Source organism: Oncorhynchus tshawytscha, linkage group LG33, assembly GCF_018296145.1.
Source record: "Oncorhynchus tshawytscha isolate Ot180627B linkage group LG33, Otsh_v2.0, whole genome shotgun sequence".
In the NCBI taxonomy this organism is placed as follows: domain Eukaryota; kingdom Metazoa; phylum Chordata; class Actinopteri; order Salmoniformes; family Salmonidae; genus Oncorhynchus; species Oncorhynchus tshawytscha.
In genome coordinates this window covers 41,044,715-41,059,714 of record NC_056461.1, presented here as the reverse complement: position 1 = coordinate 41,059,714, position 15,000 = coordinate 41,044,715, and the positions used below count along the sequence as shown (strand labels likewise).

The following is a 15,000-nucleotide window of genomic DNA, read 5'->3' as shown; positions in this document are numbered from 1 at the left end:
AAGGTCAGAACACACACCCATACCCACACACACACCCATACCCACACACACACCCATACCCACACACACACCCATACCCGCACACACACACCCATACCCGCACACACACACCCATACCCACACCCACACACACACCCACCCATACCCACACACCCACCCACCCATACCCATACCCACACACACACACCCATACACACACACCCACACACACACCCATACCCACACACACACACACACACACACACACACACACACACACACACACACACACACACACACACACACACACACACACACACACACACACACACACACACACACACACACACCTCAACCCCCCTTATTAGCTGTGCTGGTGGAGGAAGCTGTTCGGTAGACGGTGTTCAGGTTGAACAGGAATAGATGTCAGAGTGCCTGGAGGATACTGCATGAGGGTTGTTTATGGTTCTCCTCTGGGGACAACCGGAGAACCCGTTTAGGTTCTAGACAGCACCTTGTATTCTCAGAGTGTATGTCTGGTAATGTTATTGGGTTCTGTTCGGTTCTCACTAATGGGATAGACAGTGGCACTGTGGGTAATGCTTCTTACACTATCATCCTATGGTGAAACTCTGTCAGTGGTAATCGGAACTAATGCGGTGTGAAACCAGACCGATGCTACTGTGTGCTGTTGACGTGTGACTAACTCTTGAGGTGTGTGTTTCCAGAATAAGGATCCCAAGATGGCCCGTGTGGCTCTGGAGGCTCTCTACCGGCTCCTCTGGGTCTATATGATCAGGATCAAGTGTGAGAGCAACACCGGAACACAGAGGTACTGTAGGGTACAACATACACCATGCTCGTCTGTCACCGCCAGTTTACAATGTTGTCGACAGGAGCCCTTTTTCGTGTGTATCCGAGGTTTTTCAATAGCTGTCTTGGGGCCTGTACATGTGTAATGCTCCCCTTCAGTATTATACAAGAAGGATGTCATGTATTGCTTCTGTTGTGTGATATTAATCTATCTCTCTCTCTCTCTCTCTCTCTCTCTCTCTCTCTCCCCTTCTCCCTCCCTCCCTCCCCTTTCTCTCTCTCTCTCTCTCTCTCTCTCTCTCAACCCCTTCTCCCTCCCTCCCTCCCCTTTCTCTCTCTCTCTCTCTCTCTCTCTCTCTCAACCCCTTCTCCCTCCCTCCCTCCCCTTTCTCTCTCTCTCTCTCTCTCTCTCAACCCCTTCTCCATCCCTCCCCTTTCTCTCTCTATTTCTCTTTCTATTTCTCTCTCTCTCCCTCTCTCTGTATCTCTCTCTCAACCCCTTCTCCCTCCCTCCCCTTTCTCTCTCTCTCTTTCTCTCTCTCTCTCTCTCTGTCACTTTCTTGCGCTTTCTCCTCTCTCTCTCTCTCCTCACTCTCACTTTCTCACCCCCTCCTCTCCCTTCCTTCCCTTTCTCTCTCTCTTTCCCTCGCTCTCTCCCCCCTCTCTCTGTCTCTCTCTTGCTCTCTCTCTCTTTCTCCCTTCCTCCTCCTCTCTCTCTCTCGTTCTCTCTAGTCGTCTGACGTCCATCACCACCACTCTGTTCCCTAAGGGCAGTCGTAGTGTCGTACCCAGAGACATGCCACTCAACATCTTTGTCAAGATCATACAATTTATAGCCCAGGTGTGTATTAAGGACATACAACAAACAAACCGGATGGAAAACATCCAGATTGTGTTCAAATATTACTCTGAACAGACAGAAATATCATTATTCACAATACTACACCAGAGAGCATCGTTATCAGTAGCTTCTAGGTTTTATTACAAACACTTACAGTCCGGAAGGCCACAATTTGAACAGAATTCAGGCCAAATATAGAGCAGGTTGTTGCTGTTCTATATTTGAAGGATTTTGGAACATATAACCTTGACTGTTAAACTCATGGGTACACCAGCAATGACAGTCAGTCCTGATTTGAACAGGAGCTGCACTCTATGCACTCTATTTCTATGGTTTGTAGCAGCTGTCAGTTTGCTTTTCAGAAATGTCTAAATTGTATTTGTTTATCTGTTATTTTACCAGGTAAGTTGACTGAGAACACGTTCTCTTTTACAGCAACGACCTGGGGAATAGTTACAGGAGAGAGGAGGGGGATGAATGAGTCAATTGTAAACTGGGGATTATTAGGTGACCATGATGGTTTGAGGGCCAGATTGGGAATTTAGCCAGGACACTGGGGTTAACACGCCTACTCTTACGATAAGTGCCATGGGATCTTTAATGACCTCAGAGAGTTAGGACACTGGGGTTAACACCCCTACTCTTACGATAAGTGCCATGGGATCTTTAATGACCTCAGAGAGTCAGGACACCGGGGTTAACACCCCTACTCTTACGATAAGTGCCATGGGATCTTTAATGACCTCAGAGAGTCAGGACACCCGTTTAACGTCCCATCTGAAAGACGGCAGAGGAAAGAGTGCCTCCTACTGGCCCTCCAACACAACTTCCAGCAGCATTTGGTCTCTCATCCAGGGACCGACCAGGACCAACCCTGCTTAGCTTCAGAAGCAAGCCAGCAGTGGGATGCAGGGTGGTTTGCTCACTGCCCTATAGCCTCTGGTCAGAAGTAGTGGACTATACAGGGTGCCATTTGGGACAAGCCAGCAGTGGGATGAAGGGTGGTTTGCTCACTGCCCTATAGCCTCTGGTCAGAAGTAGTGGACTATACAGGGTGCCATTTGGGACAAGCCAGCAGTGGGATGAAGGGTGGTATGCTGCTGGCAAATACAAATACAATTGCGAGAAAAAAACGTAAGTCTACAGTTTGGAAAGAAATGCCTACTTCTGAAAAGAGAAGACTGATCTGTCTGAAGATGAGAATCAACTTTTGTTCATTTGAAATTATATACAAAGTCAGCTTTAATTTGAGGGTATTTTATCGGGTAAACCATTTAGAAATTACAGCACGTATTGTACATAGTCACCCCATTTCAGGGGACCAAAAGTATGGGGACAAATCCACTGTATATGTGTATTACAGTAGTCAAACGTTTAGTATCTGGTCCCATATTCCTAACATGCAATGATTACATCAAGCTGGTGACTCTACAAACTGGTTGGATGCATTTTCTGTTTGTTGTTGTTGTTGTTTTTCAGATGAATTTGTGCCCAATAGAAATGAAGGGTAAACGATGTATTGTGTCATTTTGGAGTCACTTTTATTGTCAATAAGAAAATAAAATGTTTTTGAACACTTCTACATTAATTAATTAATACGGATAATCCTGAATGACTCGTGAATAATGACAGACGCACAAATATCAACCCCCCCCCCCTCAGTGCTATTTGGGATATGATATTTGCAATGGTGAGAGGTTAGAATGTCTTGTCTGTATGACTGACAATCTGCACTTTAACCTCATAGTCATTTAAGTCTCCTTCAAAACAGCCTATAACTAATTATAAAAACACTATTCCTTGTGTTTGGATGTGTAGCATATATTCAAAACATTATGGCTTATTGTTTTTTTACAATAATTGTCCACCTCACGGTTCATCTGTCAGAGATTTCAGCACTAAATACATCATTACATGCATAGACGTTCAGGCTTAGGTGTCCGTGGTAGGATCTTAATATGGAAGAGAGGTTTAGACCCCAGATTGACAGATAGAGATATGGAGATATGCCAGCGCCCTGATGCAACACCAACATCCATCTTTATACTCAGATAGGTTACTGTGTCTACTACGACTGTGTCTACTACTACTACTGTGTCTACTACTACTACTGTGTCTACTACTACTGTGTCTACTACTACTGTGTCTACTACTACTGTGTCTACTACTACTGTGTCTACTACTACTACTGTGTCTACTACTCTACTGTGTCTACTACTACTACTACTGTGTCTACTACTACTACTGTGTCTACTACTACTGTGTCTACTACTACTACTGTGTCTACTACTACTGTGTCTACTACTACTGTGTCTACTACTACTACTGTGTCTACTACTACTGTGTCTACTACTACTGTGTCTACTACTACTGTGTCTACTACTACTACTGTGTCTACTGCTACTGTGTCTACTACTACTGTGTCTACTACGACTGTGTCTACTACTACTGTGTCTACTACTACTACTGTGTCTACTACGACTGTGTCTACTACGACTGTGTCTACTACTACTGTGTCTACTACTACTGTGTCTACTACTACTGTGTCTACTACTACTACTGTGTCTACTACTACTGTGTCTACTACTATGACTGTGTCTACTACTACTGTGTCTACTACTACTACTGTGTCTACTACTACTGTGTCTACTACTATGACTGTGTCTACTACTACTGTGTCTACTACTACTGTGTCTACTACTACTGTGTCTACTACTACTGTGTCTACTACTACTACTGTGTCTACTACTACTGTGTCTACTACTACTGTGTCTACTACTACTGTGTCTACTACTACTGTGTCTACTACTACTGTGTCTACTACTACTACTGTGTCTACTACTACTGTGTCTACTACTACTGTGTCTACTACTACTACTGTGTCTACTACTACTGTGTCTACTACTACTGTGTCTACTACTACTGTGTCTACTACTACTACTGTGTACTACTACTGCTGTGTCTACTACTACTGTGTCTACTACTACTGTGTCTACTACTACTGTGTCTACTACTACTACTGTGTCTACTACTACTACTACTGTGTCTACTACTACTACTACTGTGTCTACTACTACTGTGTCTACTACTACTACTGTGTCTACTACTACTGTGTCTACTACTACTGTGTCTACTACTACAGTACTCTATAATATTGGTCCTCTTCTCCTCCTCTCTCTCTTCAGGAAAGACTCGATTTTGCCATGAAGGAGATCATCTTTGACCTGCTGTGTGTCGGGAAGCCTGCCAAAGCGTTCAGTCTCAACCCAGAGGTAACAAACACAGTGGCAAGCAGATCGGGGCCCCTAAAGCTCAGGTCTACTTCAGACATTTCATAAGCCATGGGACATTTATTTTATATTTTAATTACAGGAAAGTGGCTTTAAAGCTGCAATATGTAACGTTTTTGGGTGACCTGACCAAATTCACTTAGAAATGTAAGTTATAGATCTGTCATTCTCATTGAAAGCAAGTCTAAGAAGCGGTAGTAAATATGTTCTATTTACACTATTTCTAGGCCTACTGTTATTAACTTTTCCGTTTTGTACACCAGCTTCAAATAGCTTAAAAATATAATATTTTTGGTTATTTAAAAGATATTCCACAGTGGTTTAGATGGTAAAATTCTTCTCTACTTGCTTGTTTTGTCACATAAATTGAAATTAGATGAACTTTTAGAATTTTAGCAAACTGGAAATGGCGGAGCGATTTCTGCATTTCTGCAAAACGGCAAAATGTTCTTTCACCCTCTTGGCAAAATGTGTAGAATAGCATTGAGATTAGCTTTAAAACAGCATCATTTTCTCTGCCCCATGGCAACATGTGTAGAAGTTCAAGTAGATAGCTATTTTCTTTTAAAAAATGGTTTTCATTGTTCGGACCTTGCAGAGAGGAGCCTCGCTAACTACACTACACCACTGACCTGATGCCTATAGCAGAAGGCTGGGGAGCCTCAAATGTATACTAATACTGTGTGTGTGTGTGTGTGTGTGTGTGTGTGTGTGTGTGTGTGTGTTGTGTCTCTGTAGCGTATGAACATAGGTCTGAGGGCCTTCCTGGTGATAGCTGATGCCCTGCAGCAGAAGGACGGGGAGCCTCCCATGCCCAACACTGGGGCCACTCTGCCCTCTGGAAACTCTCTGAAGAAGAAGAAGACTTACCTCAGCAAGACGCTCACTGAGGACGAAGCCCAACTGATAGGTGTGTGTGCGTTTGTGTGTGTGTGCAGCTTGTGGGTGTGTGTGTGTGTGTGTATTTGCCCCATGAAGTGGCACTAGAGACGCTCTCCCACTAGTGATGGGGGGTGGGGGGGTCGATATAGTTACATATCGCAATAATATTTTATATGATATTATGTCGATACTTTGTCTCCAAGTATCAATTTGTAAAAATAATATATCGTTTTATTTCTTTCTGTTGCTAGATAGTGTTAGCTAGCGCTAGTCGGCTGTACCTGCTTCAAAACTCTGGTATTTTTCATCCTATAGCTTGTTCTCCATCTTTAAAAAAAAATAGTGAGCCAAACATGTTTTCAGAACTTTTATTGTCGGAACTGATCAAAACCAATTTTCCCATGTTCTCTCGCAGCAGACATGTAGTGAGCAATATGTTTGGAACATCAAATCACAATAAAATCACAGTATCGTATCACAACACATAGAATCTTGAGAATCACAATACATTTAGAATCTTGAGAATCACAATACATATAGAATCTTGAGAATCACAATACATATAGAATCTTGAGAATCACAATACATATAGAATCTTGAGAATCACAATACATTTAGAATCTTGAGAATCACAATACATATAGAATCTTGAGAATCACAATACATATAGAATCTTGAGAATCACAATACATTTAGAATCTTGAGAATCACAATACATATAGAATCTTGAGAATCACAATACATATAGAATCTTGAGAATCACAATACATTTAGAATCTTGAGAATCACAATACATATAGAATCTTGAGAATTTTGAGTATCTCATTACATATCGTATTGGCACCGACAGGGCCTTCAGAAAGTATTCACACCCCTTGACCTTTTCCACATCTTGTTGTGTTACAGCCTGAATATAAAATGGAATGAATGGAGATGTTGTTTTCTTCGTCACTGTCCTACACACAATACCCCATAATGTCAAAGTGGAATTATGTTTTTAGAAATGTTTACATCATTAATAAAAAATGTAAAGCTGAAATGTCTTGTCAGTAACTATTCAACACCTTTGTTATGACAAGCCTAAATACGTTCAATATTTAGTAAACATGTGCTTAAAACCCCTAAGGTCAATGTCCAGGCCTATGTCTATCTGGGGTCTGGGGTCCAGGCATATCTGGGGTCTATGTCTATCTGGAGTCTATATCTATCTGGGGTCCATGTCAATCTGGGGTCCATGTCTGTCTGGGGTCCAGGCCTATCTGGGGTCCATGTCTATCTGGGGTCCATGTCTATCTGGGGTCTGGGGTCTATGTCTATCTGGGGTCCATCTGGGGTCTATGTCTATCTGGGGTCTATGTCTATCTGGGTCTATATCTATCTGGGGTCCATGTCTATCTGGGGTCCATGTCTGTCTGGGGTCCAGGCCTATCTGGGGTCCATGTCTATCTGGGGTCCATGTCTATCTGGGGTCCATGTCTATCTGGGGTCCATGTCTATCTGGGGTCTGGGGTCTATGTCTATCTGGGGTCCGGGGTCTATGTCTATCTGGGGTCCGGTGTCTATCTGGGGTCTATGTCTATCTGGGGTCTATGTCTATCTGGGGTCCATGCCTATCTGGGGTCTAGGGTCCATGTCTATCTGGGGTCCATGTCTATCTGGGGTCCATGTCTATCTGGGGTCTCTATGTCTATCTGGGGTCCATGTCTATCTGTCTCTATCTGGGGTCCATGCCTATCTGGGGTCTAGGGTCCATGTCTATCTGGGGTCCATGTCTATCTGGGGTCCATGTCTATCTGGGGTCCATGTCTATCTGGGGTCCGGGGTCTATCTGGGGTCTATGTCTATCTGGGGTCTATGTCTATCTGGGGTCTGGGGTCCATGTCTATCTGGGGTCCATCTGTTGTTCCATGCAGTGAATCTGTTATTCAATGCGTTTGTATGGGCTAATAACAGTAAGGCCCAAAAAGTATTTTCATCAAATATGTATATAAAATGATCCTTGATAAGATATTTTCTTTAAAAAATTCCCTATAGCTAGTAAAGTTCAGGAAGAGTTCAGGAGCTCATTTACCCCTCTCTCTCTCTCTCTCTCTCTCTCTCTCTCTCTCTCTCTCTCTCTCTCTCTCTCTAGGTATGTCTCTGTACTACTCCCAGGTGCGTAAGGCCATAGACAACATCCTGAGACACTTGGACAAGGAGGTGGGCCGCTGTATGATGCTCACTAACGTACAGATGCTCAACAAGGAACCAGAGGACATGATCACGTATGTCCTGTATTTACTACCTACTATGACACTGTGTTGAAGCCACTCAATACTAGGTGGAAAAAAATATTCTCCTTCTGATTGGTCCTAGTGTCACTATATTACTAATCTGTCCCTCCTCATGTCCATATGTCCTACCCTTACCCCCCCTCTCTCTCCTCTCTCTCTCTCTCTCTCTCTCTCTCTCTCTCTCCTTTCTCTCTCCTTTCTCTCTCTCTCTCTCTCCCTCTCTCTCTCTCCCCCCCCGTCTCTCTCTCCCTCCCCCCCTCCCCTCCCTCCCCCTCTCTCCCCTCTCCCCCTCTCTCTCTCCTTCCCTCTTTCTCAGAGGGGAGAGGAAGCCTAAGATAGATCTGTTCAGGACGTGTGTGGCAGCTATTCCTCGTATCCTCCCTGACAGCATGTCCAAACCTGAACTCATAGACCTTTTGTCACGGTGAGCATCCCAGTCTATCAAACTGTCACATATTCAACATTTGTTAAGTAAAAACTTCACCCTCCTGTCATGCTAATGCAACGCTAACTTGAAACACATCACTTGTGCAAAATATTTTGCCTCATATGAGTCTAATGGTTTCTCCTTTCTCCTGTCAGAACCTCTCTGTGTTGTCTCTCCTGTCAGTCTGACTGTATCTTTAGAATGTGTGGCATGTTCTAGAACCTCTCTGTGTTCTCTTTCCTGTCAGTCTGACTGTATCTTTAGAATGTGTGGCATGTTCTAGAACCTCTCTGTGTTCTCTTTCCTGTCAGTCTGACTGTATCTTTAGAATGTGTGGCATGTTCTAGAACCTCTCTGTGTTCTCTTTCCTGTCAGTCTGACTGTATCTTTAGAATGTGTGTCATGTTCTAGAACCTCTCTGTGTTCTCTGTCCTGTCAGTCTGAATGTGTAGTAAAAATCGGTATTATATGTAACGGAGAAAACAACCTATGGTTACCTAGGTTACCCCATTTGGCTCACAGCAAAAACTTTATCATTTTCAAATGCAATTTTCTTTTTGTCTGCTTGTTTTAATACATTCCAAAACTAAATTTAAGAAAAGTACATGTCTAAAGATGACTTTTCAACATTACCTGGTCCTGAGCACACTCACTACTTTGAAAAATGTAATATTGTAAAACTTCCCTCATGCTCCTATTGATGACGATGCTAGCAGCCATGTGAGTGAATGCTAGCTAGCTATTGACCGGAACATTAAGCTAGACCCCCAACACAAACAAACGGACTATACAGCTACAAGTAGTGAGTGGAGTTACAAACAAACTACACTAAACAAGTTAAATGTCTTACCTGTGATTAAATGTTTTCCACACACAAAGCTACGTGTAGCCTACTTGAACACTGGGTCCCCACATTTTCCACCCGAATAGCCTGAAGCCACAGGGCTCTTCTCGCAGGCTCTTATTCCCCTACGTGGGAGGATTGCGAACCATAGGTCGGGATTTTTTACCTGGTTACTAGTACATTGAAAAAAACACCTCAGCTTTTCGGCACGTTTAGTTATTTTTGTATAATAAAAAATTGACAAGGAAGTTGGCTCTTTTACACTGGGGGTCAGTGTGAAAGAATGTTTGTTTTTCCCAATTTGTTGGAGTAGTCAAGGGGAGTTCCTTATTATTATGTGACTATTGACTCGGAGTATCTCTAAAATGTTTGGCGTATTCTAGAACCTCTCTGTGTTGTCTCTCCTGTCAGTCTGACTGTATCTTTAGAATGTTTGGCGTATTCTAGAACCTCTCTGTCTTCTCTCTCCTGTCAGCCTGACTGTCCACATGGACGACGAGCTCCGCCTCATCTCCCAGAATTCCTTGCAGAGCCTGCTGCTGGATTTCTCTGATTGGAGGGAGGACGTCCTGTTTGGATATACACACTTCCTGCTCCGAGAGGTGACTATATGTTTCAGATATATTTTATTGTAGAGCAGAGGTATTCATGCACATTTTGTTGAGTGAGCTCAATTATTTTACCTAAACGACAACATGAACATACAAAACATAACACCACGAGTATTACATCAGGAGTATTACATAGGGAGTTTTACACCAGGAGTATCAGGAGTACTACACCACGAGTATTACATAAGGAGTTTTACACCAGGACTATCAGGAGTTTTACACCACGAGTATTACATCAGGAGTATTACATCAGGAGTATTACATCAGGAGTATTACACCAGGAGTATTACACCAGGAGTATTACTCCAGGAATATCACATCAGGAGCATTACACCAGGAGTATTACACCAGGAGTGTTACTCCAGTAGTAACAGGAGTATTACATTGGGAGTATTACATCAGGGGTATTACACCGGGAGTATTAAACCAGGAGTATCACACCAGGAGTATTACACCAGTAGTATCAGGAGTATTACATCAGGAGTATCACATCAGGAGTATTACACCAGTAGTATCAGGAGTATTACATTGGGAGTATTACACCGGGAGTATTACACCAGGAGTATTACACCAGGAGTATCAGGAGTATTACACCAGGAGTATTACACCAGGAGTATTACACCAGTAGTACCAGGAGTATTACATCGGGAGTATTAAACCAGGAGTATTACACCAGGAGTATTACACCAGGAGTATCAGGAGTATTACATTGGGAGTATTACACCGGGAGTATTACACCAGGAGTATTACACCAGGAGTATCAGGAGTATTACATTGGGAGTATTACATCGGGAGTATTAAACCAGGAGTATTACACCAGTAGTATCAGGAGTATTACATTGGGAGTATTACACCGGGAGTATTACACCAGGAGTATTACACCAGGAGTATCAGGAGTATTACACCAGGGGTATTACACCAGGAGTATTACACCAGTAGTACCAGGAGTATTACACCAGGGAGTATTAAACCAGGAGTATTACACCAGGAGTATTACACCAGGAGTATTACACCAGTAGTACCAGGAGTATTACATCGGGAGTATTAAACCAGGAGTATTACACCAGGAGTATTACACCAGGAGTATCAGGAGTATTACATTGGGAGTATTACACCGGGAGTATTACACCAGGAGTATTACACCAGGAGTATCAGGAGTATTACATTGGGAGTATTACATCGGGAGTATTAAACCAGGAGTATTACACCAGTAGTATCAGGAGTATTACATTGGGAGTATTACACCGGGAGTATTACACCAGGAGTATTACACCAGGAGTATCAGGAGTATTACACCAGGGGTATTACACCAGGAGTATTACACCAGTAGTACCAGGAGTATTACACCGGGAGTATTAAACCAGGAGTATCACACCAGGAGTATCAGAAGTATCACATCAGGAGTATTATACCAGGAGTATTACACCAGAACTATCAGGAGTATTACACCAGGAGTATTACACCATGAGTATTACACCGGGAGTATTACACCAGGAGTATTACACCAGGAGCATCAGGAGTATTACACCAGGAGTATTACATCAGGAGTATTACTCCAGGAGTATTACACCAGGAGTATTACACCAGGAGTATTACTCCAGGAATATCACATCAGGAGCATTACACCAGGAGTATTACACCAGGAGTATTACACCAGCAGTATTATGAGTATTACACCGGGAGTATTACATCAGGAGTATTACACCAGCAGTATCAGGAGTATTACACCAGGAGTATCAGGAGTATTACACCAGGAGTATTACACCAGGAGTATCAGGAGTTTTACACCAGGAGTATTACACCAGGAGTATTACACCAGGAGTATCAGGAGTATTACACCAGGAGTATCAGGAGTATTACACCAGGAGTATTACACCAGGAGTATGAGGAGTATTACACCAGGAGTATCAGGAGTATTACACCAGGAGTATCAGGAGTATTACACCAGGAGTATTACACCAGGAGTATCAGGAGTATTACACCAGGAGTATTACACCAGGAGCATCAGGAGTATTACACCAGGAGTATTACATCAGGAGTATTACTCCAGGAGTATTACACCAGGAGTATTACACCAGTAGTACCAGGAGTATTACACCGGGAGTATTAAACCAGGAGTATTACACCAGGAGTATCAGAAGTATCACATCAGGAGTATTATACAAGGAGTATTACACCAGAACTATCAGGAGTATTACAGCAGGAGTATTACACCATGAGTATTACACCGGGAGTATTACACCAGGAGTATTACACCAGGAGCATCAGGAGTATTACACCAGTAGTATTACATCAGGAGTATTACACCAGGAGTATTACACCAGGAGTATAACTCCAGGAATATCACATCGGGAGCATTACACGAGGAGTATTACACCAGGAGTAGTACACAACGAGTATTACACCGGGAGTATCAGGAGTATTACACCAGGAGTATTACACCGGGAGTATCAGAAGTATTACACCAGGAATATTACACCAGCAGTATCAGGAGTATTACACCAGGAGTATCAGGAGTATTACACCAGGAGTATTACACCAGGAGTATCAGGAGTATTACACCAGGAGTATTACTCAAGGAGTATTACACCAGGAGTATTACACCAGGAGTATTACACCAGGAGTATTACTCCAGGAATATCACATCAGGAGCATTACACCAGGAGTATTACACCAGCAGTATCATGAGTATTACACCGGGAGTATTACATCAGGAGTATTACACCAGCAGTATCAGGAGTATTACACCAGGAGTATCAGGAGTATTACACCAGGAGTATTACACCAGGAGTATCAGGAGTATTACACCAGGAGTATTACACCAGGAGTATCAGGAGTATTACACCAGGAGTATTATACCAGGAGTATTACACCAGGAGTATCAGGAGTATTACACCAGGAGTATTACACCAGGAGTATTACACCAGCAGTATTACAGCAGGAGTATCATGAGTATTGCATATATGTATGGTGAAGCCTCAACTCTTAGCCCCCTTTTCCAATTCAAATGAGCTCCAATAGTGAATAATGACAACATTGCTGTTGTTTCGTGTGACTACAGCTCCAATGATAAAAGGCTAAAATAGAGACATGTCAAAGCAGACAATTCGCCAGCCCGGCATCGGTCACTATAACTCAAAACAATGCATTCTAAAATAAATCACACGCACACTTCACACGCTGACAGGTACATTTCAATTCAGGGGATTAACTGAAATTCCAATTCAAGTTTTAAAACCTTGAAAGTGACATTGATTTTCATGGGAGGATATCTCAGTTGAATTGACAAAATACTGAATATCATTTATCTGTGATCTACCTTGTATGTACAGTATATCATGTATTGACAGCTCTGTATGATGGCTTCCTCTCTGCTCTCTGTGATGGCTCTGTGTGATGGCTCCCTCACTGCTCTGTGTGATGGCTCCCTCTCTGTGTGATGGCTTTGTGTGATGGTTCCCTTTCTGTGTGATGGCTCTGTGTAATGGTTCCCTTTCTGTGTGATGACTCCTCTGTCATACTCGCTGTGTGATGGCTCCTTCTCTGTGTGATGGCTCTCTCTCTCTGTGATGGCTATCTGTGATGGTTCCCTCTCTGTATGATGGTTCCCTTTCTGTGTGATGGTTCCCTCTCTGAGTGATGGGTCCCTCACTGCTCTGTGTGATGGCTCTGTGTGATGGCTCCCTCTCTGAGTGATGGATCCCTCTTTGTGTGATGCCTCTGTGTGATGGCTCCCTCACTGCTCTGTGTGATGGCTCTGTGTGATGGTTCCCTCTCTGTGTGATGGCTTCCTCACTGCTCTGTGTGATGGCCCCCTGCTCTGTGTGATGCCTTTGCGTGATGGCTCCCTCACTGCTCTGTGTGATGGCTCAGTGTGATGGCTCTGTGTGATGGCTCTGTGTGATGGTCCCCTCCCTGTGTGATGGTTCCCTCTCTGTGTGATGGCTTCCTCACTGCTCTGTGTGATGGCCCCCCTCTGCTCTGTGTGATGGTTCTGTGTGATGGCTCTGTGTGATGGTTCCCTCTCTGTGTGATGGCTTCCTCACTGCTCTGTGTGATGGCCCCCCGTCTGCTCTGTGTGATGGCCCCCGTCTGCTCTGTGTGATGGCCCCCGTCTGCTCTGTGTGATGGCCCCCGTCTGCTCTGTGTGATGCCTCTGTGTGATGGCTCTGTGTGATGCCTCTGTGTGATGGCTCCCTCTCTGAGTGATGGTTCCCTCTCTGTGTGATGGCTATGTGTGATTGCTCCCTCACTGCTCTGTGTGATGGCTCTGTGTGATGGCTCCCTCACTGCTCTGTGTGATGGCTCTGTGTGATGGCTCCCTCACTGCTCTGTGTGATGCCTCTGTGTGATGGCTCCCTCACTGCTCTGTGTGATGGCTCTGTGTGATGGTTCCCTCTCTGTGTGATGGCTCCCTCACTGCTCTGTGTGATGGCCCCCCCTCTGCTCTGTGTGATGTCTCTGTGTGATGGTCTCCTCTCTGTGTGATGGCTCCCTCACTGCTCTGTGTGATGGCTCTGTGTGATGGCTCTATGTGATGGCTCCCTCTCTGTGTGCCTCCAGGTTCAGGACACACACCAGGGTCTGCAGGACTCCTCCATCAAACTACTGCTGCAACTGCTCACACAGTGGAGACTCACACTGCAGGTCCCTGGGAACAAACGGGCTGCTGAGGTTTGTAGTGTGTGTAGGGTGTGTGTGTGTGTGTGTGTGTGTGTAATGTTTGTGTAGTGTGTCTATGTGTGTGTAGTGTGTGTGTGTGTGTGTAGTGTGTGTGTAGTGTGTGTGTGTGTGTGTAGTGTTTGTGTAGTGTGTCTATGTGTGTGTAGTGTGTGTGTGTGTGTGTAGTGTTTGTGTGTGTGTCTATGTGTGTGTAGTGTGTCTGTGTATGTAGTGTATCTATGTGTGTGTAGTGTGTGTAGGGTGTGTGTAGTGTGTGTGTGTGTGTAGTGTGTCAATGTGTGTGTAGTGTGTGTGTAGTGTGTGTGTGTGTGTAGTGTTTGTGTAGTGTGTCAATGTGTGTGTAGTGTGTGTAGGGTG

At 43.9% G+C, this 15,000-nt stretch overlaps 1 protein-coding gene across 1 annotated transcript in view; it reads left to right on the top strand.

The window, feature by feature from the left end:
- Nucleotides 1–15,000, top strand: part of fryb (furry homolog b (Drosophila)) — a 181,240-nt gene that overhangs the window by 81,594 nt on the left and 84,646 nt on the right. The window contains exons 10-18 of the mRNA XM_042311233.1: nt 1–3; nt 708–811; nt 1,525–1,633; nt 4,819–4,905; nt 5,662–5,833; nt 7,937–8,069; nt 8,395–8,502; nt 9,825–9,951; nt 14,524–14,634. The exon at nt 1–3 is cut by the window's left edge and continues 99 nt beyond it. Of these exons, the coding sequence (XP_042167167.1) occupies nt 1–3; nt 708–811; nt 1,525–1,633; nt 4,819–4,905; nt 5,662–5,833; nt 7,937–8,069; nt 8,395–8,502; nt 9,825–9,951; nt 14,524–14,634 (954 nt within the window). The remainder of the gene's footprint in view (nt 4–707; nt 812–1,524; nt 1,634–4,818; nt 4,906–5,661; nt 5,834–7,936; nt 8,070–8,394; nt 8,503–9,824; nt 9,952–14,523; nt 14,635–15,000) is intronic.